Below are 25,488 nucleotides of genomic sequence, written 5' to 3'. Positions count from 1 at the left end.
GCCTGTGATTTTATTTCTTTTTATTTTTTAAACATTAATTTTTTTTTTTTTTTTTTTTTTTTTTTTTTTGAGAGAGCGAGCGAGCATGGGAGGGGCAGAGGGGATAGAAACAGAGAATCCTAAACAGGCTCCATGCTCAACACTCACCATGGAGCCTGATGCGGGGATCGATCCCAAGACCCTGGAATCATGACCTGAACCAAAATCAAGAGTCGGCAACTCAACTAACTGAGCCACCCAGATGCCCCAAGGCTGCCTGTGATTTTAACAGTAGTTCATTTGACAAACATTTATTGTTCACTGTATCCGTATTAGGCACTGAAGTCCGTCATTGTCCCTCACTTTATGAAATCTCTTTCTGGGAAGATATACACTGAACATACAATTATGTACAGTTATTAGTTCAATGTTCATAAATGTTACCAAGGAGACATATGAGATGTAGGAGAGAGGTATTTGGATGGGGGGAACCCAGCCTAGTCTGCAAATTCAAGGCAAACATACTTGGAGAAATATTTTAGTATTAGGTTGAATTGACCAGGTAAACAGAGAGTGGGTTGGGGTGATGGAAATGTAGGGGATGGAGCAAACACCATGTGAGATATCCAGAGGAAAGGAGCCTTCCAGAAAAAGAGAGGGGTGCAGTGTTAGGACATAGTGAATGGCCAGGTGTTATGGGTGGGCAGGCAGTGTCACGAGGTGACTGTGGATACAGACTGGACAAATCGTGTAGGGCCTGGTAAGCCATATTGAACATTTTGGATATTAGCTTCAGACTTCTGTGTAGCAGGGTTGTGATGTGATCAGATTTGCATTTAAAATTTTCAGTTTTTAGAGAGGTTTGTTTGGCCACTTAAATTTTCAAACCACTTTTAATTAAAGTGCTATCCACATTTAGATATGTAAATATATGTTTAAAATAACCTTTATTGAGATATGTATAGTTCACATACCATAAAATTCATCCATTTAAGGTGTATAGTCAATGTTTTTTAGTACAATATATTTACACAGTCGTGCAACCACCATCACTCTCTAGTTTTAGAACGTTTTCATCACTCCAGAAAGAAACTGTGTATCCATTGGTAGACACTCCCCACTGCCCCCTGCCCCCAAACCCTTGGCAACTGGTCTACTTTCTGTCTCTGAACCTGCCTATTCTGGACATTTTATGTAAGTGAACATATCATTTGTGGCCACTTGTTACTGGCTTCTTTCCCTTAGCATAATGTTTTCACAGTTCATCCATGTTGTCACCTGAATCAGGACTTCATTGCTTTTTATGGTTGAATAATCCATATTCTGTTGTATAGATCAGTCATATCTTGTTTATCCATCAGTTGATGGACGTTTGGGTTTGTTTCCACTTTTTGATGATTCTGAATAATGCTGTGGAGTTGGCATTTGTATCATGCAAATGGTCAGGAGGAGCATGGGTTTCAACTTTTATATTTATTTATTTTTAATTAATTTATTTTGAGAGAGAGAGCATGTGCCCGTGAGCTGGGGAGGGGCAGAGAGAGAGGGAGAGAACCCTAAGCAGGCTTGCACTGAAATCTAGAGTCAGACACTCAACGCCCTGGGCCCCCCAGGCACCCCCAACCTTTATCTTAAGAATTTTTTCTTTAATATTTATTTATTTTTAAGAGAGAGATGCATGCTCAAACACACACACACACACACACACACACACACACACACACACACACACACACACACACACACAGTGTGAGCAGGGGAGGGGCAGAGAGAGAGGGAGACACAGAATCGGAAGCAGGCTCCAGGCTCTGAGCTGTCAGCACAGAGCCTGATGCAGGGCTTGAATTCATGAACTGCGAGATCATGACCTGAGCTGAAGTCAGACGACTGAGCCACCCAGGCTTTCCACCCCCCTCTTATACAAATTTTTTTAATGTTCCAATCTTTGTCTTTAAAGAGAAGGGCTTTACTCCTTCTCATTCCATAGCACATTCTGTTCAGAAAGCAGTTTCTTTTCTGAAGCACTTGTATAGCTGTAAAGGTTCAACCACATGTGTCAGTGAATTGAGAGAAATGCTGTTAAGAACTGGAGTTTTCCTCTTGGCACTTGAAAGCAATATTTGCAGTTAATGATGCCAAGTCTTACTTCGTTCTAGAAGTCAGAGTCCATTGTTGTTCTAGTTGTCCATTTACAAGTGGATGCCAAGGAATTCTTAGCTCCTCTGTTTCACTTGAATGACTTCTTGTCTGCACTAATAGAATGCACCTGATTGCCTATTACTAAGGTGATAGCTTTCATCTTGATTAGTCATTTCAGAAAATAAAAAATAAATAAAAGTCAGAGTAGCCTCAGTATCACAGAGTTCAGAATGTGTACCAGGAGGTTGTGAGTATAATAAAAAATGGTTTATGACCTCTACTGGGGCATAACTTCAGGCACAGTGAATATTAAGAATTAATGATTAAGCAAGAACATTTTCAGACCAAGGAAGAAAGTATAGGCAGTAAATATAAGAAGCTTATCATGCAGAGTGGAAAAAGTAAAAATAGTTATCAAGTCCAAGCAGTTTTGGTAACAGTGTTTAAATGGTAAATGAACACAGGGGCTCCTGGGTGGCTCAGTCATTGAGCATCTGATTCTTGATTGTGACTTGGGTCATGATCTCACCGTTAGGTTCGTGAGATGGAGCCCTGCGCTGGGCTTTGTGCTGACAGAGCAGGAGCCTGCTTGGGATTCTCTCTTTCCCTCTTTCTCTGCCCCTCCACTGCTTGGGCAGATGCGCGTGCTCTCTCTTTCTCAAGATAAATAAATAAACCTCAAAAAAAGAAAAAGGTAAATTAACAAATCAGTCAACAGATGGGAAATTTGGTATCTAGTTTGGATATAGGGTTTGTAAAAAAAAGATTAGTTAATCTTTAAATTTTTAATGTGCCTATTTGCTTGCTTGTATTGGATTATAACTGGTTCCTTTCAATGTTAGTGTCAGGAATGTTACCCAAGATTTGTTTTAACATTTAGCAAGCTTAGGATGACTGTAAAATTGGCCCACCAATTGCGTAAGCAGTTACAGGATGCCTGTTGATAAATGGTCATATTTGTCAGGGGGAAGCAAATTACTTTTTTTTTTTTAATTGTTTTAAATGTTTATTTATTTGTGAGAGAGAGACAGAGTGTGAGTGGGGGAGGAGCAGAGAGAGGGGGAGACACAGAATCCAAAGCAGGCTTGAGGCTCTGAGCTGTCAGCACAGAGCCTGACGCAGGACTCACACTCACGAACTGTGAGATCATGACCTGAGCCAAAGTCGGACGATTACCGACTGAGCCACCCAGGTGCCCCGGAAGCAAATTACTTTTGACGAAGGCTCTCTTTATTGGGAAAGATTGATTGTTTTTTTTAGCAGATAATGGATTAATAATAACTGGTCAACCCTACAGTTTCATCATTGTAATTAATGGGCTTACTCTTATTTATCAGGCCATGTTAGAGGAATCTCGTTGCTATTATTATAGGATTCTTCTGTGTGTCTGGTACTACATTGAGGATTTGCCTGCATTACCTTATTTAATCCTCTCAATACTAGGATAGATAGACACCAGTGACATCTCTAGTCTACAGATGAATGAACAGAGGCCCAGAGATTAAGTGACTTGTCCAAGCTTACACACGAATGGCAGAGCCAGGACTTGATCAGACTCTAAAGCTGACATACCCTATGATTGACTTCCCTCCCTTCCCTGGTACACTAACTCTAAACGGAAAACATTTATTATAGAAGGTTAAATTTCATCCACAGTTGAAGCTCCTGAATTTTGTTCTGAAAAGTACGTTCAGGTTAGAGCCTGTTCCCAGAAGTCTCGTTCTCAGCATGTTATTACCTTGTCTTCTCATCGATTACGATGTGACCTTAAGTAACTTCTTGATCTTTCTCAAGCACATATTGCCCCCGGTCTGTGAGAATGTTCTATGACCTGGTAAAGCGCACCTCAATAATTCTAAAGGCCTCTATATAGCCTACAAGAAGAAAGGCAGCTTTATCTGGTCACTGGAGTGGTAATTTCTGCTGCTTTACTCTGCCATTGATTTGTTTGCTGTTTTTTTTTTTTGTTTTGTTTTGTTTTGTTTTTCAACGTTTATTTATTTTTGGGACAGAGAGAGACAGAGCATGAACGGGGGAGGGGCAGAGAGAGAGGGAGACACAGAATCGGAAACAGGCTCCAGGCTCTGAGCCATCAGCCCAGAGCCTGACGCAGGGCTCGAACTCACGGACCGCGAGATCGTGACCTGGCTGAAGTCGGACGCTTAACCGACTGCGCCACCCAGGCGCCCCTGTTTGCTGGTTTTGAATTAAACCATTGCGTTATGTGACTGTTTCCTTATCTAAAAACAAGGTTAATAATGCTACTTACTGCCTTCTGATGTTGATTTTCAGTGAAGGAGAGGCCAACTGTGCCTTCCTAGATCTCAGGGTCCTGGGGATATAGTGACTGAAATATTGGGCAGGGGGTCAGAATACAAGGACTGTGGCCTGGCTCTGTCACCTACTAAACTGCATGACTCAGAAACCTCTTCCCCCTGCGCCCCCTACATTATGAGAATTAGATGAGAAATTATGTATGTGGAAGTATTTTACACTTTATAGGTCATCTGAGTGTAAGAGATGATGATTACCCTCCCAGTGCCATGAGATTATAACATTTAGAAATACTGGATTTGATTTAGTCTTCTGGCTTCTGTTTTTGGACTTCTTAGATGACACTTAAGTTGTGTGTTTTCACTTGTTCTTCTTTTTTTTAGTGGTACGTGTGCAACAGAGAGAAATTATGCGAATCACTCCAGGCTGTCTTTGTTCAGAGCTATCTTGATCAAGGAACACAGATCTTCTTAAACAACAGTATTGAGAAATCTGGCTGGCTATTTATCCAATTATATCACTCTTTTGTGTCATCTGTTTTTAGCCTGTTTATGTCTAGAACATCTATCAATGGGTAAGTGAGTCTTGTGTATTTTTTCTCTCTCCTTAGGTTTAAAAAAAGAAAATGAAAGAGAAAAGCTATTTTGTTAAAGGTATTGATCACCTCAGCTACAATACTTGTGCTCGTCAGAATCCTTGGCAGTGGGTGGGTCCAGTGTCTTAGCCTTCTGCAGTTGTGCCTTTTATATTCATCATAACTTGAGACATCTGGGTGGCTCTGTTGGTTAAGCGTCTGACTTCGGCTGAGGTCATGATCTAATTGTTCGTGGGTTCAAGCCCCGCATCGGACTCTGTGCTGACAGCTCAGAACCTGGAGCCTGCTTCGGATTCTGTGTCTCCTCTCTCTGCCCCACCCCACTCATGTTCTGTCTCTGTCTCTCTCTCAAAAATAAATAAACATAAAAAAACTTAAGAAAGTAAATTCACCATAACTTGATAAATAGCCTCATTAGTCTGTATTTCTACGGTGGGAGTTACTTGGAGCAGTGCTTCCCAGCTTCGATGTGCACAAGAAACAACCCGGAGATCTGGTGAAAATGCAGATTGTAAATCGGTAGGTCAGGGACCTAGGATTCTGCATTTTTAAAAAAAATTTTGTTAACATTTATTTATTTTTGAGACAGAGTCAGAGCATGAATGGGGGAGGGTCAGAGAGAGAGGGAGACACAGAATCCGAAACAGGCTCCAGGCTCTGAGCTGTCAGCACAGAGCCCGATGCGGGGCTTGAACTCACGGACTGCAAGAATCATGACCTGAGCTGAAGTCGGACGCTTAACCGACTGAGCCACCCAAGTGCCCCAAGGATTCTGCATTTTTAATAAGCTCCCAAGTGATGCCCATGATGCTGCTAGTCCCCTACTGTAGAGAGTAGCAAGAACTAAGCCCTTAACATGTGGTGAAGAGTAAAATCTTTGCTTTAGCACACTTCCCAGGAACAAGTTTTTTTTTGAGAGGGGGGGATTTAATCAACCCAGCAATGTGTGATGGCTTATTTCGAGTGAAGGCCCAACATCTGTTCTTAACATAATGTCTAGGCGCACCAGAATTTTGTAAACTTGCTGTGGAATGCCCATCTCTAGTGTGGTTCTCTCATATAAATCCATGGAGAAAGCTTTAGGAGTACAGATTTTTTTCAGTCTTTTCTTGGCCAAATTTTAAAAAATCCCCAAGGCCCAAGAATCTAGAATGCCAAGGAGAAAATCAGTAGAGTTTAGTGTTTACAAAGCCTTATTGGACTGCTTAAAGCCACTGGTTGGGCCCACTTTTTTTTCCCCCCTTGAGGTTTCGAGCCAGCTTCTCCTGACTGTCTGGATCCCTGGTCTATCATCTGGTCCTTAAATATGTTTTTAGGCACCATGAGCCATTTCTCAAGATTTCTTTCTTGATTTTCTTCATTGTTTATATGAAATTGCCTTAGGTTTGCTTCAGCAGGCCGTTGTTATTTTTGTCTTGGTAGTTGAGTTTATACAACTTGGTCTGACATTTTGTTTCTAAAATTGACTACACTGAATTTCTGTTCTATACCATTTTATTTATTTTGGAGAGCAGGCAAGTCATTGTAGCAGTGATTCTTATCCTTTATGAAGTCCTTTACCTTTTGAAAATGATGAAAGGTAGGAATCTTCTCTTCAAATAGTATTTTCATTCAACATTTCACATACAGTTTTGGGAGATTTCAAATTCTGAACCACCTCCCCCCTTCATCCCCCACCCCTACTCCCAACCTCTGCCCCATGGGACCCTGGTTAAAATTCCTTGATTTGGAATTTCACAGTTTGGTCAAAGAGAGGCAATGCAATTAATAAATTCCTTTGGATTCCCTTATCTGCAGCTCTTCTGTTGTTTGTTTGGTTTTGTTTAACTCTCACCTCCCACTCTCTCAAAACATGTCCTGTGTCTTATTGTCACCAGAAAGCTTAATTTTGAGCCTGCTGGTACTTTCCATCCATGGTAGATTATTACCATGAATTGCTGTGTCTTAAATAACTACAGGCATCCCTCATTGCACTTCACAGATAATTGCCTTTTTTTTTTTAATTGGAACTTTGTGGTAACCCTGTGTCATGCATGTCTATCAGCGCCATTTTTTCCAGTAGCATTTGCTCACTTTGTATCTGTGTGTCATATTTTGGTAATTCTCCCAGTATTCAAACTTTTTCATTACTGTATTCTGGTGATCTCTGATTAGTGGTTACGACTCGCTGAAAACTCAGTTGATGGTTAGCTGTTTTTTCACAATAAAGTATATTTTAACTAAGGTATGTACATTGTTTTTTTAGATATAATGCTGTTGCATACTTTATAGGCCATGGCGTAGTGTAAACAACTTTTACATGCACTGGGAAACCAAAAAATTCATTGGCCTGCTTGTGATACTTGCTTTATCGTGGTGGTCTGGAACTGGACCTGTGGTATCTCTGAGGCACCCTGCACTGTGGTGCCTTGTTGGACTAAGAAGATACTTACCAGACCTCCTTTATGTTAGAAAGGGAAAGGCTAAATAAGGAGAGACCTGATAGCTGTTTTCAGAGTCTATATTATAAGGAAGATACCTGTAAGGAGACACACCTCCTCTACAGATTCTAAATCTGGAGAGAACTTAGATTGTGGCCAGAGAACCTAGGATGGTTAATAAACACAAACCCCCCACCGCCCATGGACATCACTACCTTTAGAAATTAAAGACAAATTAGAGAGCCATACCTGATGTTTGCTGGAAACCTTGTACTGAGTGAGGTCAGTGTCTTGGTATTTTAAGTGGGATAATTCTTTATCGTGTGGGACTGACCCACTTCTATCTGGAAGTCTAGCGTTTCTGGCCTGATTCACTAACCAGCGGCACTCCCGGGTCATGGGGATGACCCCAGACTCTCCCACCTACTCGCAGTGCCCCCTAGAGGGTGGAGTTGGTCCTGGTTGAGAAACACTGGGCTTGGTGATTTTTTAAAAAATTTTTATTTACTTTTATTTTTTACACTTTTAATCTTTTTTGGAGCCTCTGTTGCTCATGATCTTTGAGGATAGACAGTGTTTCCGTCTCTGATGCCTTTAAATGTAGACAAGTCAGATGACCTCTACCTCTAGAGTTTTATGATTATAATGTCAGGAGTCCTTACATCCCAAGAAGGTGGCTAGGGGAAGCGTGATATTTTATAACCGGGAAAGTTTGAGCCAAAAAACTGTTTTGCAACTTACTTTTGATCCTGTGGCAAGTCAACACCAACACTGCATCCCCCACACCGTGCTGCCTGTACCCTCTTCCTCCTCTGACGGTGGCTCCTGTGTGAAGTTTTGTAAAGCTCTTTCAGTAAGTTCAGTCTCTTTTCTCATATTTGCTTTCTGTAGCCTATTTTTCCACCAGAAGATTAAAAAATAATGGTCTTGGAGGAGGTAACACTTTCTCAGTAAGCAGTTTGAGGGATAGCATCATGTTTAGCAATCTGATGTCTATGCCCCCCCCCTTCCCTAGTTTTTTAGCATTCTGTGGGGCAGGAGGTTTACTGTAAAGACATTATTAGATCTGCTTAAACTCTCCTAAGGCCTTAATGGGAAAAGTGGAGAGAGAGGGAGCCTGTTATATGAACTCTGCAATTTTAATTCTTTCCTAAAACTGGTCTTACCAGGAGCACCAGGTTGCACACATCTTTCCAGTCACTGTGTGACATACTGTACCATATGCTTATTTCCAGAAAGTAGCAGTACAAACCAGATTTCCCTGCCATTTCCCAGACTGGTGCTTTTCATTAAAAAAAAATTTTTTTTAATGTTTATTTATTTTTGAGAGAGAAAGCACAGGTGGGGGAGGGCCAGACAGAGAGGAGGACAGGGGATCTGAAGTGGGCTCTGTGCTGACATCAGAGAGCCCACTATGGGGTTTGAATTCACGAACCATGAAATCATGACCTGAGCTGAAGTCGGACGCTTAACCAACTGAGCCACCCAGGTCCCCCCAGAGCGGTGCCTTTCAAACTGTGTTCCAGGGTCTGAAGGAAGTGCCCCAGGAGCTGCTGAGGGGGGAAGGCCCAGAAGTGGCCGCTTCTCCCAGGCTTTCCGCCTTCTTTCTGCAGCAGCTCGCTATTTGTGGTTCTGTGCTATCTCTGAGCTCCGCTTCATTTCAGGAAAGGGACCTGGAGAATCCCTGCCCTGGAGACAGTAGGATTTGAGAGCTAGAAAACCAAGGCTGAGCAGGGAGTGCATTCTGTTCCCCACCGTGATGCTTCCTTGAGACTTGGTTTGAGCCACAGCCTCTGTCTGTTCAGAGAGTTCTCTCTGATCTCCATTTAACTCCTCTCAAGCTTTTTTTTAAAAGGCGTTACTGTGGTTTTGAATGTTTTTCAGGATCTTCAGAAATAATAAGACCCAGATGATCATGTAATATATAAACTGATGGAAGTATGAATCTACTTTTTTGGTCTAAATTAACTGATATTGCAGGGACCATTTTTTTCTCTAGTGTCTCTTAAAAATCTATGATATTGAAGTTATTTTTTTTCTCACGCATTGTTTAGTTTAATAACAGCTTTTTTTTCCTATTTGATTTTTCTGCTTAGTATTATTGGCTAGTGCTGTAATCGGATTCTGTTGGGCTGTCGTCTTTTTTAACTGATAAATATGTTTTCTGTTACTCTGTCTCCATCTCTCCTTCCTAGTTTGACATAAATTCTTCACATTAACCTTTTAATCTCTTACTCATTCTTCTTCCCTTCCCTTCCTGTCTCATCCTGTTTCCTTTCTACCTTTTACTCCTCTCCTTTGCTGACTCTTTATGGGGTGTTATCTGTAAACTCAGCGCCAAATGATATCTGGAGGTATTTTCTTATTTTACTAACTTTGCTTTTAATCCTGTAAATCATATATAAAAGTAGTATATAGGGGCGCCTGGGTGGCTCAGTCTGTTGAGCGTCCGACTTCAGCCCGGGTCACGATCTCGCGGTCTTTGAGTTCGAGCCCCGCGTCAGGCTCTGGGCTGATGGCTCAGAGCCTGGAGCCTGCTTCCGATTCTGTGTCTCCCTCTCTCTCTGCCCCTCCCCCGTTCATGCTCTGTCTCTCTCTGTCTCAAGAATAAACGTTAAAGAAAAAATTAAAAATAAATAAAAATAAAAAAACAAAAAGTAGTATATAATTTAACCATATAATCACATAAGATAAATATTTTGTAAGTTCAGGAGGCTATTGGTACTGAGTTACTGCAGTCACTCTGAATGTATGTGGGGGTGCTTAATTTGCATAGACTCTTCTATTTTTGTCTTTTTTTTTCTTCCAGGTTGCTAGGAAGAGGCTCAATGTTTGTGTTTTCACCAGATCAGTTTCAGAGACTGCTAAAAATTAATCCAGACTGGAAAACCCATAGACTTCTTGATTTAGGTGCTGGAGATGGAGAAGTCACAAAAATCATGAGCCCTCATTTTGAAGAGATTTATGCCACTGAGCTGTCTGAAACTATGATATGGCAGCTTCAGAAGAAGAAATACAGGTATAATTTTTAGACATGATTTGGGGTATATTTCTTGGTTTCGGATGTATTTCTTCTTGAGAGTATATTACTTAAAGGATGTGAATCAGAAACAATTTTCCATGATTAGAATTTTTTAAAAACTTTCCATATTACAGTTAAGTAGAAATTTAGAGAGAAATCCTCTTTCCTCATCCGTATGTTTCTGGACTAGAGGAGTTGGCACTGTGGAAGAAGGGTAGGTGAGGAATAACTTGGAAAAGAGGAATCAGATGTAGAGACTTTTTTGGGGCACCTGGGTGGGCTCGGTTGGTTGAGCCACTGTCTCTTGATTTCAGCTCAGGTCATGGTCTCCCAGTGGTGAGATTAGGCCTCACATCAGGCTCTGTGCTGGGTGTGGAGCCTGCCTGAGTTCATCTCTCTCCCTCTCGCTCTGCCCCTCCCCCTCTTACTTGCTTAAAAAAAAAAAAAAAAAAAGGTGTAGATACTTTTCCTGTTTGGAATCTGGCTTTTGTTTGTTTGTTTGTTTTGTTTGAGAGAGTGTGAGCAGCAGAGAAACAGGGAGAGAAAATCCTAAGCAGGCTCCATGCCCAGTGAGTAGCCAGGCTTGATCTGACAATGGTGAGATCATGACCTGAGCTGAAATCAGGAATCGGGAGACTACTGACTGAACCACCCGGGCACCCCTGGAATCTGGCATTCTTCTTCTTTTTTTTAATGTTTATTTATTTTTGAGAGAGAGACAGAGCATGAGCGGGGGAGGGGCAGAGAGAGAGGGAGACACAGAATCCGGAGCAGGTTTCAGGCTCTGAGCTGTCAGCACAGAGCCTGACGCAGGGCTCGAACCCACAAACTGTGAGATCATGACCTGAGCCGAAGTCGGATGCTTAACTGACTGATCCACCCAGGCGCCCCTGGAATCTGACATTCTTAAAGTTTATTTTTTGGGTTTTTTTTTTTTTTCAATTAAAAAAATTATTGTGGTCAACTACATAACACAGAATTAACCCTTTTAATCATTTTTAAGAGGACAGTTAGTGATGTTAAATACATCTACATTGTGTAACCATCACCACTATCCATCTCTAGAATCTTTCTGTTGTCCCCACTGAAACTCTGTAATTAAACACTAATTTTCCACTCCTCCCCCTCTACCACCCTGGCCCCTGGCAACCATCATCCTACTTCATGTCTCTAGCAATTTGACCCTTCTCGGAGCATGAAATAGGAGGAATTATGCATTAATTGTCTTCTCATGAATGGCTTATTTCACTAAACATAATGTCTTCAGGGTTTATCCTTGTGGCATGTATCAAAATCACCTTCCTTTAGAAGGCTGAATAATATTCCATTGTATGGATGTACATTCATTCGTCAGTGGACACTTGGGTTGTCTTCATCTTTTAGCTATTGTGAATACTATTGTGAACGTGAGTGTACAAATAACTGTTTGAGTCGTTGCTTTTGCTTCTGGGTATATACTCAGAAGTGGAATTGCTGGATTATAATGTAGGACCCTGTTTAATTTTTTTAGGAATTGTCATACCATTGTCCACAGCAGCTGCCCCGTTTTACATCCTGGCAGCAGTATACAAGGGCTACAGTTTCTCTGCATCTTCACGAGTACTTGTTATTTGCTTATTTTTTTTTGGTAATAGCCATCCTAATGGGTATGAACTGTCAAATCTTGGTTTTAAGACCATCTTCTGCTCGAGAGACTTAGAAAGAGAGCTGTTTTTTATTCAGTATGGATTCTATTGAATAGGAGAAGAAGGTGCTGGGTACAGAATGGGCCTGCCTCCTCCTCTGATATTTTGGAAGCCAGGCTTAGCCTTAGAAAGAAGGAAAAAGGAATTATGAACTCACTTTTGTATCCACCTAAGTTTCTGCTTCTACAGACAGCATTAGAGTAGCTCTTGGAGCACGACTTGATTGAACATTGGCAAAACATGGAAATTTTAAGCGTGGAGAAGAGAAGACCAAGTAGGAAGGGGGTGGAAGGGAAGATTACGATCAAATGTAATGGGGTTTTATATGGAAAGAGAGGAGTAAGTGTAGTTTCTGGTATAATCATGCACAGCTAGGTCTCAGAAGTTGAGGTAGAGTTAAGGGACACTCACCTTCCTAACAGCTCAAGTATTCAAGTCCTTGCCCCTCTCAGTGTTTAAATAGCTATTAGGGATGCTATCATAGGAGACTTCTGTCTGTGTGAGGTTCAACTGTGTGATTTGTAAGATCCCCTTTAGCACTAGCAGTCTGTCTCAGATTAGATCCTGGAGGGCCTGTGTAGTGATAACTGAATTCTTCTCTTTTCTCTTTTCTTTTTTCTCTCCTCTTTTCTCCTCTTTTCTCCTCTTTTCTCCTTTTTTCTCTTCTCCCTTCCCTTCCCTTCCCTTCCCTTCCCTTCCCTTCCCTTCCCTTCCCTTCCCTTCCCTTCCCTTCCCTTCCCTTCCCTTCCCTTCTCTCTTCTCTCTTCTCTCTTCTCTCTTCTCTCTTCTCTCTTCTCTCTTCTCTCTTCTCTTCTCTCCTTTTCCTCCTTTCTGAGAGAATCTTAAGCAGGCTCCATGCCTAGCACAGAGCCCAACGTGGGACTTGATCCCACAAACTAGGAGATGATGACCTCCACCGAAACCAAGAGTCGGACACTCAACCGACTGAGCCACCCAGGCGCCCCATGAATTAATTTCTAATTAAAGAAATACTTCAGTATTTTTGGGTGGTTCAGTCGGTTAAGCATCTGACTCTTGGTTTCAGTGCAGGTCATGATCTCCTGGTTTGTGGGATGGAGCCCCACATTGGGCTCTGTGATGACAGTGCAGAGCCTGCTTGGGATTCTCTCCCTCCCTTTCTCTCTGCCTCTCTCTCTCTCTCAAAAGAAATAAATAAACTTAAAAGAAATTAACTCGTCATTTGAAAACTTCATGCCAAAGTCCTAATCTGACACTCTCCTCCCATGTAAAAAAAATCTGTTCAAAAGTAGATATGGGGAGGAAAGTGTTTGAAATGTTTCATTCCCCTCCTACTCACCCCTGCTCCTTCCCTTGCTTGCTTGCCATTGAAGCCCTTCTTAAGACTAAATGCCTAAATGGAATTATCAGTGAAATTTAGATATCTGAATTAATAATTCATTGTATCTAGAGTTTACATGCTGTGTAACCTACTAGTAAACTTACTACCCTATGAAAAATACTTAATTTTTTTCCCCTAATACGTAGCACATATGCCAAAATCTGCAGTTTGACCTAAATAGGGAATTCATACTGGTTGATATTCTCTCCACAATATTATTAGTATTAAATAAGAACATACTCACAAAAATGGTGTTTTTCAGCACAGTCTGAGATGTTTTTTTTAATATGAAATTTATTGTCAAATTGGTTTCCATACAACACCCAGTGCTCATCCCAACGGGTGCCCTCCTCAATGCCCATCACCCACTTTCCCCTCCCTCCCACCCCCCATCAACCCTCAGTTTATTCTCAGTTTTTGAGAGTCTCTTATGGTTGGGCTCCTTCACTCTCTGTAACTTTTTTTTCCCCTTCCCCTCCCCCATGGTCTTCTTTTAAGTTTCTCAGGATCCACATAAGAGTGAAAACATATGGTATCTGTGTCTCTCTGTATGACTCATTTCACTTAGCATAACACTCTCCAGTTCATCCACGTTCCTACAAAAGGCCATATTTCATTCTTTCTCATTGCCATGTAGTCTTCCATTGTGTATATAAACCACAATTTCTTTATCTACTCATCAGTTGATGAACATTTAGGCTCTTTCCATAATTTGGCTATTGTTGAAAGTGCTGCCATGAACATTGGGGTACAAGTGCCCCTGTGTATCAGCACTCCTGTATCCCTTGGGTAAATTCCTAGCAGTGCTATTGCTGGGTCATAGGGTAGCTAGTTTTTTTGAGGAACCTCCACACTGTTTTCCAGAGTGGCTGCACCAGTTGGCATTCCCACCAACAGTGCAGAGGGTTCCTGTTTCTCCATATCCTCTCCAGCATCTACAGTCTCCTGATTTGTTCATTTTAGCCATTCTGATGGCACAATCTGAGATTTTAATGAGGAAGTAATATCTTAGGTTGGGGTTTGTCCAACCTGCTGGCAGGGCAGACTTTTAGCTTAATACCTCGTTTTCTTGGCTTGGGAGCTAACTATTTTTTGTTTCTCTTCAATATCTGAGTTCATGAAAAACACACAGAAAATGGTTGAGTTCTTTTTCTGTGTTGCCAAGGTATCCTTATTTATGCCAAAAAATCCAGTTGTAAAATTCAAGGATCTGGCTTTGATTTCTAAAACAAAACAGCAAATTTTTTATACTGTTGGTGTTTTGCTTTTTATTTAGGATTTACCAACATGCCGATTGCTTTGTCACTTCTGTAAGGAAAATATGTTTTAAATCCTCCCAGAAGATAAACTATTACTTAACTTGTTTTCTTGAAAATAATAATTCCAGGGTTAGAAATACTGTTTTGGAAAAGCCACAGGCACAGGAAAGGCACCTAATTTTTGATTAGGTGTACTAATGAACAATCCCACAATTCAGGGGACAATAAATTTTTTAAAAAAGATTCTGTGGCAGGAAAAAATTTTGGCAGCATGTTTTCCTTCTTCAGTCTGCTTCACCAAAAGTTAGTGGTAAAATTAGTTGGTCTGAATGGTAGTTAGATGGTAGAGGAAATAAGGGTGTGGGAAGATGCTGAGCTGTAAAGGGTGTGGGTTTAGAATTAAATCTGCATAGACCTTTCACACATGCGTAATCAAAAAGGAATCTTATCGGGGCACCTGGGTGGCTCAGTCGGTTAAGTGTCCGACTTCGGCTCAGAGCCTGGAGCCTGTTTCAGATTCTGTGTCTCCCTGTCTCTCTGACCCTCCCCTGTTAATGCTCTGTCTCTCTCTGTCTCAAAAATAAACAAACGTTTAAAAAAAAATTAAAAAAAAAAAACAAAAAGGAATCGTATGTACATGTTAACACCAGAGAACAGAGATTCTCAATGTAAGTTTGAAAGTTACTTGACTTGAATCCATTATCTGTAGGTTTGGGATCTTTCTTGAAAAGAAATTATTATAGTTTAAGAATTCTATTTCTCTGGGTGCCTGGGTGGCTCAGTTGGTTAAGTATCTGACTTCAGCACAGGTCGTGATCTCATGATTCATGAGTTCAAGCCCCGTGTCGGGGTCTGTGTTGGCAGCTCGGAACCTAGAGCCTGCTTCAAGTACTGTCTGTCTCTCTCTCTCTCTCTCTCTCTCTCTCTCTCTCTCTCTCTCTCTCTGCCCTTCCCCTGTTTGTACTCTGTCTGTCTCTCCCTCTCTCAAAAATAAACATAAAATTAAAAAATTTTCTATTTCTCATGCTAACATCCTTTATTTTCTTAAAAAATTTTTTTAATGTTTATTTTTGAGAAGGTGGGGAGAGATTGAGAGAGACACGGAGCACAAGTAGGGGAGGGGCAGAGAGAGAGGGAGACCAGGTGCCCCTTTATTTTCTTTTTTTAATGAAAAGATGTTGGAGACTGAAGTGCAGACTGCTCTTCACTCACAACCCACCACCCGGAAAGCATCAATTCACGGACCGGTTGTCAGGCTCTTTCTCCCCTTAGCTGGGGAGAGTGGGTTCCTTGGCCTGAATAGCCCATTAGGAGTTTCCAAGTTGCAATTTTTACTCTGCCAGTGACTTACAGTATGATTTGGACAAGTGACTTCTTCCACTGTTCTCATAAGTGGAGGAAATCTTAACCACGGGTCTCAATTCCTGGGCTAATACACAGTTCGATTGGGGCCAGTACATTTGTCTTCATCGGTGGAACTGAGTTTACAAGTGAGTTTACAAGTGAAAAGTCACCATACAAAGATGAAGAAGGGCTTCTAAATGTGTAGCTGTAACTTTCCCTTATTAAAGCCATAATTTTTTATTGGAGCATGTTTTTCTTTCAAAATGTGCAAGTAATTCAGAGATGGATTTGGTGAGATTATTCTATATGAAAACATGTTGATAAAAGTTTGGCTTCTGCTTCCTTATAGATGAGCCTAAGACTTTTTTTGTTGTTTTGTTTTTTTAAATCAAGTGTATCATTTGGTTTTTTTGTTTGTTTTTTACAATTTATGAATTTAAATAGGCTGTTTGAGGTTTTAATATCTAAAATAGTCCTTTTCGATTGTTCATTTTGGTTTTTAAAATGAGAATTGATAGTATTTTAAAAAAATTTTTTAATGTTTATTTTTGAGAGAGAGAGAGACAGACAGACAGAGTGCAAGCTGAGGAGGGGCAAAGAGGGAGACACAGAATCTGTAGCAGTTTCCAGGCTCTGAGCTGTCAGCCCAGAGCCCGATGCAGGGCTTGAAACCACAAACCGTGAGATCATGACCTGAGCCGAAGCCCGGCGCTCAACTGACTGAACCACCCAGGCGCCCTGGAATTGATAGGATTTTTATCCCCAAAGTAGGACCTTTATAGCTTGAATGAACTAAATCCAGTTTCTAAAATAATCATTGCACAATAAAGTGATTTTGGAGCCCTAATGCCCTACTTATTTCAAGCAACAAAGGATTCTGACTAGTCCCTTGAAGTTGGTTAGAGCATTGTTTTGGAGGAGGGTTTAGTTATTACAAAAAACCTAGACTGAAAACAAGATGCAGCTGAGTGGTTTGTGCTCCTTTATTCTATTTGAAAATGCTCTCAAATATCACTATGCTAATGAGTTTTTTAAAACAGCCCTCATTATACTTTCAGAATTTTCTAAGTTAACTCTACTGTATCTACTCAGCATTATCAAAGACTTGTTTACCAAAGATCCTTTTTCCTGCTCCCTTCTCTTCCCTGCCTCTATCATAACGTGCCCCATCTGCCACATTCTGATTGTCACAACCAAGCAGGAGTGAGTAATTTACAGAATTGCCTTAATGGTGTGGCTGACAAAGACTCTTGATAAGAGAACTCTTCCTGTGGATAAAACATTGTAAAGGACTTAGAAATGTTCTGAGAGAGGGATGGTAGGAGAGAGGGGGGGAGGGTTGAGAGTAGTGTGTTAACTGTGCTCTTCATTGACGCTTTTAATAGGATGCCCCATGCTTCGTCGTTTCTATATAGTTATTCAGATAGGAAATTCTAGAGTATGAATAGTACCTGTCTCCTGGAAACAGAGATGTGTGCTCAAAGGCCATAGGTTGTAAGTGGAAATTGCCTTTTTAAGAAGATACCCAGCCATAAGAATACCCCTAGCCATTCTTAAAAATAGAGGGGACTCCAGGAATATAAACCATGAATATGTGATGTATTTTATGATTACATTACAATGAAGTAAAAAGCAGGATTTTTTTTGGTTCATTTTATGTTCAGGAATTTGATGCCCTAGTTGTATAACCATTTTTAGCGCCTTGTAACTCATTCTTATTAAACATATGTTTTGTTCTTATAAAGGAAGTATATGTTTTTAGATTTGGAAATGGGTGAAATGCTAAATTTAAAGAAATAGAGTTGCTGCTTTTCTTTGCCTGGCCATCTTATTATTGCAAATATAAATTATAAATGAAAGATCGTGCGTTTACTGTGATTGAGAAGACAAAGTTAGAGCCTGTGAGGCATCCCAATTATTTTCAAAGATGTCTTTAAGGGCGTTTATATCAATCAAGTTCTTTCTGATGTTTTTAGAGTGCTTGGTATAAATGAATGGCAGAATACAGGGTTCCAGTATGATGTCATCAGCTGCTTGAATTTGCTGGACCGCTGTGATCAGCCCCTGACTTTGTTAAAAGATATCAGAAGCGTCTTGGAGCCCACTAGAGGCAGGGTTATCCTTGCCCTGGTTTTACCCTTTCATCCCTATGTGGAAAACGGTAAGTGTGGTCAAGTCATTTCCTACCCAACATAGATGTCTTCTGGTATTTGTGATTCTGTTTTCTTAGAATAGCCTGGATTTTAAAGGAATATGGTTAACCCATGCACAACATCACCTTGGTTAATGTTCATATTAATGTGGATTTTGTAGAACCTGGTGTCCCCTTTGCAGTGGTAATAGTGAGTACCCAGCTGGGTCTGCTTGTGTGGAATTGAAAACCTAAAATGTGGCCATATTTTCTGTTCTGAAATGGAGCCTCAGCCATTTGTTTATCAGCTTAGAAGCTGAGCCAAGAAATAAGTGATGCCTTTTAATGTACCTGGATATACTTGTCGAGTGCCACAGCTGTTTTGTGTTTTACATCTCTTGTTCCAGACTCGAAAAATGGTAAATGCCGTTACCTGTTTTACCCTCGTGAAGACCATTTGTGTTCCAGCATGTGTCATTTCTTTGTATGACATTGGGTTTTTGGTTGCAGCGTCTTGCTCTTCCACAATCCCGAGTCAAGAATGTATTAAAAGAAATGGTTTGATTTCGTATTACTTCATATTTACTGTGATCTGGTAGTAGCCACATTAACTCATGGTTTTAGCTCATGTAGTTTGCATTTCAGGTCTTGTTGGAAGTTATGATTTTAAGCCTCTCCTTTGCATTTTCATTAGTTAATAATGTGCAGTAATACAAAAACTATTTATTAAGTAATACATGGTAATATTTGAAAATCTTTAGTTTTTCCATTTTACTGCCTGGTTCAGCCTTGGGTTCAAAAACTCTAAGAGCCTGCAGACATTTTTAAGACCTGCATTAATATTTCATAAGCTTCATAGTTCTCAAATATCCGTGAAAATCTGTCTTAAGGAATAATATTCATGTTTGCTTATAACCATGGATTTGACTTGCTCCTGTATTTCTTCTTGTCCTTATTTTTAGCCCCCTCAGGTCTTAGTCCCTTCAGATTAAATGCTTGTTTTAACATTTACCAAATGATTTCAGATGTTTGTTGATGATGGGGAAAATGCAGAATTCTTTAGACATAGGAGGGTGGGAAGGAGTGCAGATAGACCAGATCAAGCAATTCCTGTTGGTGAATCACCTGGTCGTGGTAAAGAAAAAATTGCTTTCAGTGTGAGTGTCCATATAGCGTGTATGCATGTGTAAGTTTGTGTGTGTGTGTGTGTGTGTGTGTGTGTGTGTGTGTGTGTGTGTACGTGCAGTACAGTGAGGATCCTAGGAAATGTCCTTGGTAATTCAGCAACCTGACTTGTCAGTGCTGTTCCCTGTGTAATTAAGCCTTAGCTCCATCTCTGCATTGCAATCACTAGTCATCAGATTATAAGGCCCTGGTTTCCTGTGTCCTGTTGGGCAACCACATGATAGAATTTTAGTGCTATTTCCTGGCATAGCAGGAGGTGGAAGAGCAGGGGAAGAAACATTAATCTAACCATGAATTTTATTTCCTTGTGTTTCTCACACTAAAAATTGAGAGGAAATCCAACTGCACAAGAGAGCAGTCCCCAGTAAGGCCTGAAAACAAACTCCTTGGTTGTGGACGTGCAGTTGCCTACTAAGTCCCGGGAATCTGGCACATGACGTGTAGCAAACCTGAGTACAAGAAGCTTTTTTGCTGTGGGTGGCCTTTATTGACCTATCCATTTTGCATATTGCTCCACGCACTCCGTTATTGCTTCCTTTCTTTAAGTCACTAATTAGATCCTGATGATTTCCATGTGACACAATGTGACGACTGTAAGCTGCAAAGTGACCTTGTTGTGTGTGTGAGTTCGTGAATACTGGGCTGTTTTAAGGAAATAGGAGTGTGCTTTGCATACTTGGCCCAATTTATATTTCAACAAAAAGCAATTGTAGATGAAATTATTTTTTGCACTTTTTTGATTTGTCTTGAAGTCCTGTCACTGCAATTTTGTTTCTTAGGTTAATTTGGAAAAAATGTAAAATGCATCTTTCTAATTTCAATTTCCATTTATTTGGTTTCCTGACCCAGTTTTGGTTATGGGGTCATTAAATCTATGTGAGAATTGTTCTAAGCATCAAATAAGGGAAGAGTAGATAAAAAGACAATTATATTGCAAAAATGAAAATTTAGTGGCATGCTTAATTTTTTAAAAAGTATAATTTTATAAAAAAATAAGTCATGGTAAAAAGAGTTCAAGCAGCTAGCAAGAGGGTATACAGTGAAAATTTTCTCATCTGTTCCAGTTCCACAGTCTTGCTCAGGTCTCTCGAATATTCCTTTAAAGATCATCTATGTAAATATAACTGCACATGAAAAAAATGATTATATTATTAAACCCCACTGTAAATACTTTTGTTGCCTTTTTCCACTTAAGTGTATCTAGGAAATTGTTCCTTATCAGCACATATGTACCTGCATCATGGTCTGGATATAAGCAATGGTATGTTGGAGTCAGTTTTACTGGCTCATGAGAGCAGATTGTTACATTGTGAATTTAGTGAACTGGTTTTTAAACATGGCTGTTATTGAAAGTGACCACTGAGTGGTCAATGGGAGCACTAAGGTCTTGGAAATTGTCAAATACTATGATAGCCTCTCCTTTCTCCAAGCTGGCTGGTAAACATTTACCAGCACATCACTGGGTGTAGAACTTTCCTTGAGGAGGCCCCTGTTGTACTTTTAGGGACCAGCAGTTTGCTTTATAAATAATAGTGAAATGAACACTCATAGGCAGGTCTTTTCATATGTGTAAGTATGTATCAGAATGCTTTCTGCTTTAAGAAACAGACGGAGCAACCCAAATTGCTTTTAAAAAATAAGAGTTTATTTTAGAAAAGCAGTTCCATGGTTGCATGGTTGCGTTAATTCTGTGATACAGCTGCTCTGTTGAAATTGAGAGGTTGCTTTCTTCATCTTCAGTGTGGTGATAGTCCCCACAGAATTGCAAAGTGGCAGGGGCACCTGGGTGGCTCAGTCGATTAAGCGTCAGACTTCGGCTCAGGTCATGATCTCATGGTCCGTGAGTTCGAGCCCCGCGTCGGGCTCTGTGCTGACAGCTCAGAGCCTGGAACCTGCTTTGGATTCTGTGTCTCCCTCTCTCTCTGCCCCTCCCCTGCTCATGCTCTCTCTCTCTCTCTCTCTCTCTCTCTCTCTCTCTCTCTCTCTGTCTCAAAAATAAATAAACATTAAAAAAGAATTGCAAAGAGGCAGGTACAGTGCCAAGTGTCCTGTGTAGGCATGACAAAGTCTTGAAAAGAGAGGATCCCCACGCATCTTTTTTTTTTTTTAAGTGAGGGAAACCTTCCCCAGAAATCTTCCCATCACTTTAGGGCCCGTTGGCAAGGATGGGGCACATGTTCCTGCTCAGCCAGCAACTGGTCAGGGGCATAGAACAGTCACGATGCACTCTCTGGGTCTGGAAGGGAGTCGTCTGCCCTCAGCCTATTTACGTTGTTGGGTAAGCTTGCAAAGAAGGTGGAAGGGAATTGGTGTTGACTGCTCTTATGCCACAAAATATCTTCATTCATTTAGAAAGTGTTTACTGAGTGCCTAGATGCTGGAGATACAGTACGTAGAAAGCATGTAAATATCCTTGCGCTCATGGAGCTTACCTTCTAGTGAGGAAGACAGGAAGCAAATGGCATGCTGTTGGTGATAAATGTTAGGGAGAAAATAATAAAAGCAAGAACGGGGCATCTGGAATTGGGGGTTGGGTTTGGGTGCTATAATTTTAAAGAGGGTACTCAGGGAAAGGCCTTACTGAGAGGGTGACATAGAAAAAAAAAATGAAGGAAATCAGGTGTAAGGTTTTCTGTACAGTCCATTTCTAGGAGTGAAACTGCTTGTGAAAGAGTTGTCCTGATAGCTAGCCTGCAGTCCTAACCCATTTATTGAATAGTCATCTTTTCCCCAGTGCTTTGAAACTCGACCTTTATAATAGACTGAAGTCCCCTATGGATTTGGTTCTATTAAGATGTATCCTTCCGTGTAGGCCAGTACCCAACTATTTTAATTACTGTAGCTTATCATACATTTTTAAAAAATGTTTATTTATTTATTTTGAGAGAGAGCGCACATGTATGAGCAAGCATGAGTGGGGGACGGGCAGAGAGAGGGAGAGGGAGAGAATCCCAAACGGGCTCCGCACTTACAGCTAGGAGCCTGACAAGGGGCTCAGTTCCACGAACTGAAAGATCATGACCTGAGCAGAAATCGAGTTGGATGCTTAACTGACTGAGCCACCCAGGGGGCCCAAACTTATCCTACACTTTAATGTCACAGCATTAGCCCCCTTTCATTAGTTCCTTTGCAGATTTTTCTTGGCTTATTTATTTAACAGATCAACTTCAGCACTAGTTGGTCTAGTTTAAATGTTATAGATTGATTTAGGGAATATTGAGTCTTCCTAGCTAGTAGTAGGATGTGTCGCTCGTTTAAAAAAATTTTTTTTAATGTTTATTTACTTTTGAGACAGAGACAGAGACAGAATCTGGGTTGGGGAGGGGCAGAGAGAGAAGAAGATACAGAATCCAAAGCCGGCTCCAGGCTCTGAGCTGTCAGCACAGAGCCTGACGCAGCTTGAACTTACGGACCACGAGATCATAACCTGAGCCCAAGTCGGATGCCCAACCAACTGAGCCACCCAGGCACCCTGAATTCTTTAATTTCCTTAGTAACAGAAGTTTTTCTTCCTAAACGTCCTGCACAGTTTTTGTTAGATTTATTCTAATGGTGTGTTTGTGTGTGTGATATTGTTAAATAGAAATTTTCCTTCTATCATTATTGTAACTCTTAAATTTTTTCCCAGCTTTTTGGGAAATTGACAAATAAAAATTGGATGTTTTTAAGGTGTACAGCATGATAATTTAATATACCTGTATGTTGTGAAGTTATTACTACAAATTAATTAATACGTCCATCACCTCACATAGTCTTTTTGTGTGTCATAACACTTAAATGATCAATTCTTTCAGCAAACTTAAGGTGTACAGTGTAGTATTATTAACTATAGTTACCATGCTATACGTTAGATCCCCAGAGCTTACTCATAACTGGAAGTTGGTGACCGTTGACCAATATCTCCCCATTTTCCCCACCCTCCAGCCCCAGGCAACCATTGTTCTAGTCTCTGGTTCTTCAAGTTTGACTTGTTTAGATTCCACATATAAGTAAGATCAGAGATCATGCAGTATTTGTCTTTCTGTGTCTGGCTTATTTCACTTACCATAATGCCCTCCAGTTTCATCCATGTTGTTGCAAAGGGCTCTCCCATCATATTTTAGAATGAATGGTAGGTGTACATAACATAAGCAATTGAATTTTTGTGTATGTACTAATTTTTTAATCGGTTTAGATTGTTGAATTATTTTAGTGTTTCCAGTAGCTTCTCTACTGATTCTCTTGCGTTTCCTTGATGCATCTGCAAATGATTTTGCTACTTCCTTTTCATTTTTAGACTCCCCCCCCCCCCCCCCCCCCAGTGAATTGGTAGTTAATTCCAGAAAATGTTTTTTTAAATGGTGGGCGTTTTTGTCTTGTTTTTGACTTTAATGAGAATATTTCTGCTTTACATGTGATGCTGTCTTTTGGCTTGAGATTGCTGTTGATTGACTTGAAATATATATTCTTTTAAATCTCGTTTTGTTAAGAGCTTAAGGGGCGCCTGGGTGGCGCAGTCGGTTAAGTGTCCGACTTCAGCTCAGGTCACGATCTCGCGGTCCGTGAGTTCCAGCCCCGCGTCGGGCTCTGGGCTGATGGCTCAGAGCCTGGAGCCTGCTTCCGATTCTGTGTCTCCTTCTCTCTCTGCCCCTCCCCCCTTCATGCTCTGTCTCTCTCTGTCTCAAAAATAAATAAACGTTTAAAAAAAAAAAAAAGCTTAAAAGTCAGGAATTGCTGTTGAATTTTGTTACCTGTATATTCATCATCTGTGGAGATAGTCATTCTGTTTTTTCTCCTTTGACTTGTTAAATTAATAGTACTTGTATAATACATATCCACCCTTGCATTTCTGGGCTTAGATGGGATGGTCTTGTAATGCATCACTGGGTTGTACCTACAAAATTTTTAAATAAAAATATTATATCTATCTGATATTTTATTTATTTGGAAAATGTTATCTTTGTCATGTTTTGGTATCAGTGTTCTGCTGACTTTGTAAAAAGTTATTGGGAAGTTTTTTCTTCTGTGCTCTGGCACAGTTTAAATTGCATGCGGCTCTCTGTACTTGCAAAGTTTGGTAGAATTCTCCTGTGAAAGCAGTTAGGCCTGTGCCTTTGGAGAAGTAGCCTTTGGCATCTTTCTCACTTTCTTTTAGGGTCATTTTTCTGGTTAAATTTGACATTTTTAGTCTTACAACTCTCAAAAGTCTAAATAGAAATCAGCAAGACTGATAGGACTGTTCCACAGAAAAAGCCTGGGCTTTGAGGACTGGCCCTGTTTGAAACACGGGTCTCTCATTAAGGTTAGTGTTTCATCTGTGAGAGCGGGGCTAACGCTTATGTTGGGGTTTGTTGTGAGTATTAAATAATCTCATTTATGGGATAGGGCCCCACCGCATCTGTGTCAATGTTGATATTTTATACATGTTAGACTTCTTTCATCCCATTCTGTTCTGTTACTTCATTTTTGTCTGTGGCTTTATTAATCCTATTTGTTCAACAGGCCTTTAGTGTGCAATGTTCATCAGTGTCCTTCAGACCTACTTGAGATCTCTCCCTTTTAAAATAATAATCACAGTTTGATACACTGTAATATTTATTTATTTAACTGCACCCAGGCTTGAACTCACAACTCTGAGATCGAGAGTCTCATGCTCTTGGACTAAGCCAGCCAGGCGCCCCGATGTCCTCATTGTAACTTTGTCTCAAAGTGTGCATTCTTCATCGCCTCATGTGACTTGACTCTACAGAGACTTAACTATATGCCTGTTAGCCAGCGTCTCCAGTTCACCCAGGTTTTATGTAGTAGAGAAAAAGAAATTACTTATTCTGAAAATCCTGCTGACATCTTTTGGTATGTAGTTTAAGTGCTCTTGTCTAGAGGGTAGTGTGTAGACACTAGAAGCACGTCTTTGTTGTTTCCCTCTTGGGATTTCTTTCAGTATTATTCTTCTTTCACTGCCATGGGAAACTCAAAGCTGAACAGAAAGCTGTAGCTTAATTTTTTCCAGTGAAAAGCCCGGATGCTCAGCTAGTAGGAAAATTAATATTGCCAGGGATTCAACAAACACTGCTTATGGAGAGGGGTGAGGATCGATGGCCAGGGAGTGAAGTGTG

At 40.6% G+C, this 25,488-nt stretch overlaps 1 protein-coding gene across 3 annotated transcripts in view; it reads left to right on the top strand.

Annotated features, from left to right (window-relative positions):
• METTL9 (methyltransferase like 9) overlaps positions 1 to 25,488 on the top strand; it is a 52,194-nt gene that overhangs the window by 11,536 nt on the left and 15,170 nt on the right. For all 3 annotated transcript variants that reach the window (XM_006942238.3, XM_023246746.2, XM_023246745.2), the window contains exons 2-4: positions 4,776 to 4,966; positions 10,217 to 10,426; positions 18,054 to 18,238. In XM_006942238.3, coding sequence (XP_006942300.1) covers positions 4,776 to 4,966; positions 10,217 to 10,426; positions 18,054 to 18,238 — 586 coding nt within the window. The remainder of the gene's footprint in view (positions 1 to 4,775; positions 4,967 to 10,216; positions 10,427 to 18,053; positions 18,239 to 25,488) is intronic.

Source organism: Felis catus, chromosome E3 (assembly GCF_018350175.1).
Source record: "Felis catus isolate Fca126 chromosome E3, F.catus_Fca126_mat1.0, whole genome shotgun sequence".
Lineage (NCBI taxonomy): Eukaryota > Metazoa > Chordata > Mammalia > Carnivora > Felidae > Felis > Felis catus.
The sequence above is the reverse complement of the archived record's forward strand: the minus strand, read 5'-3'. Positions and strand labels throughout refer to the sequence as shown.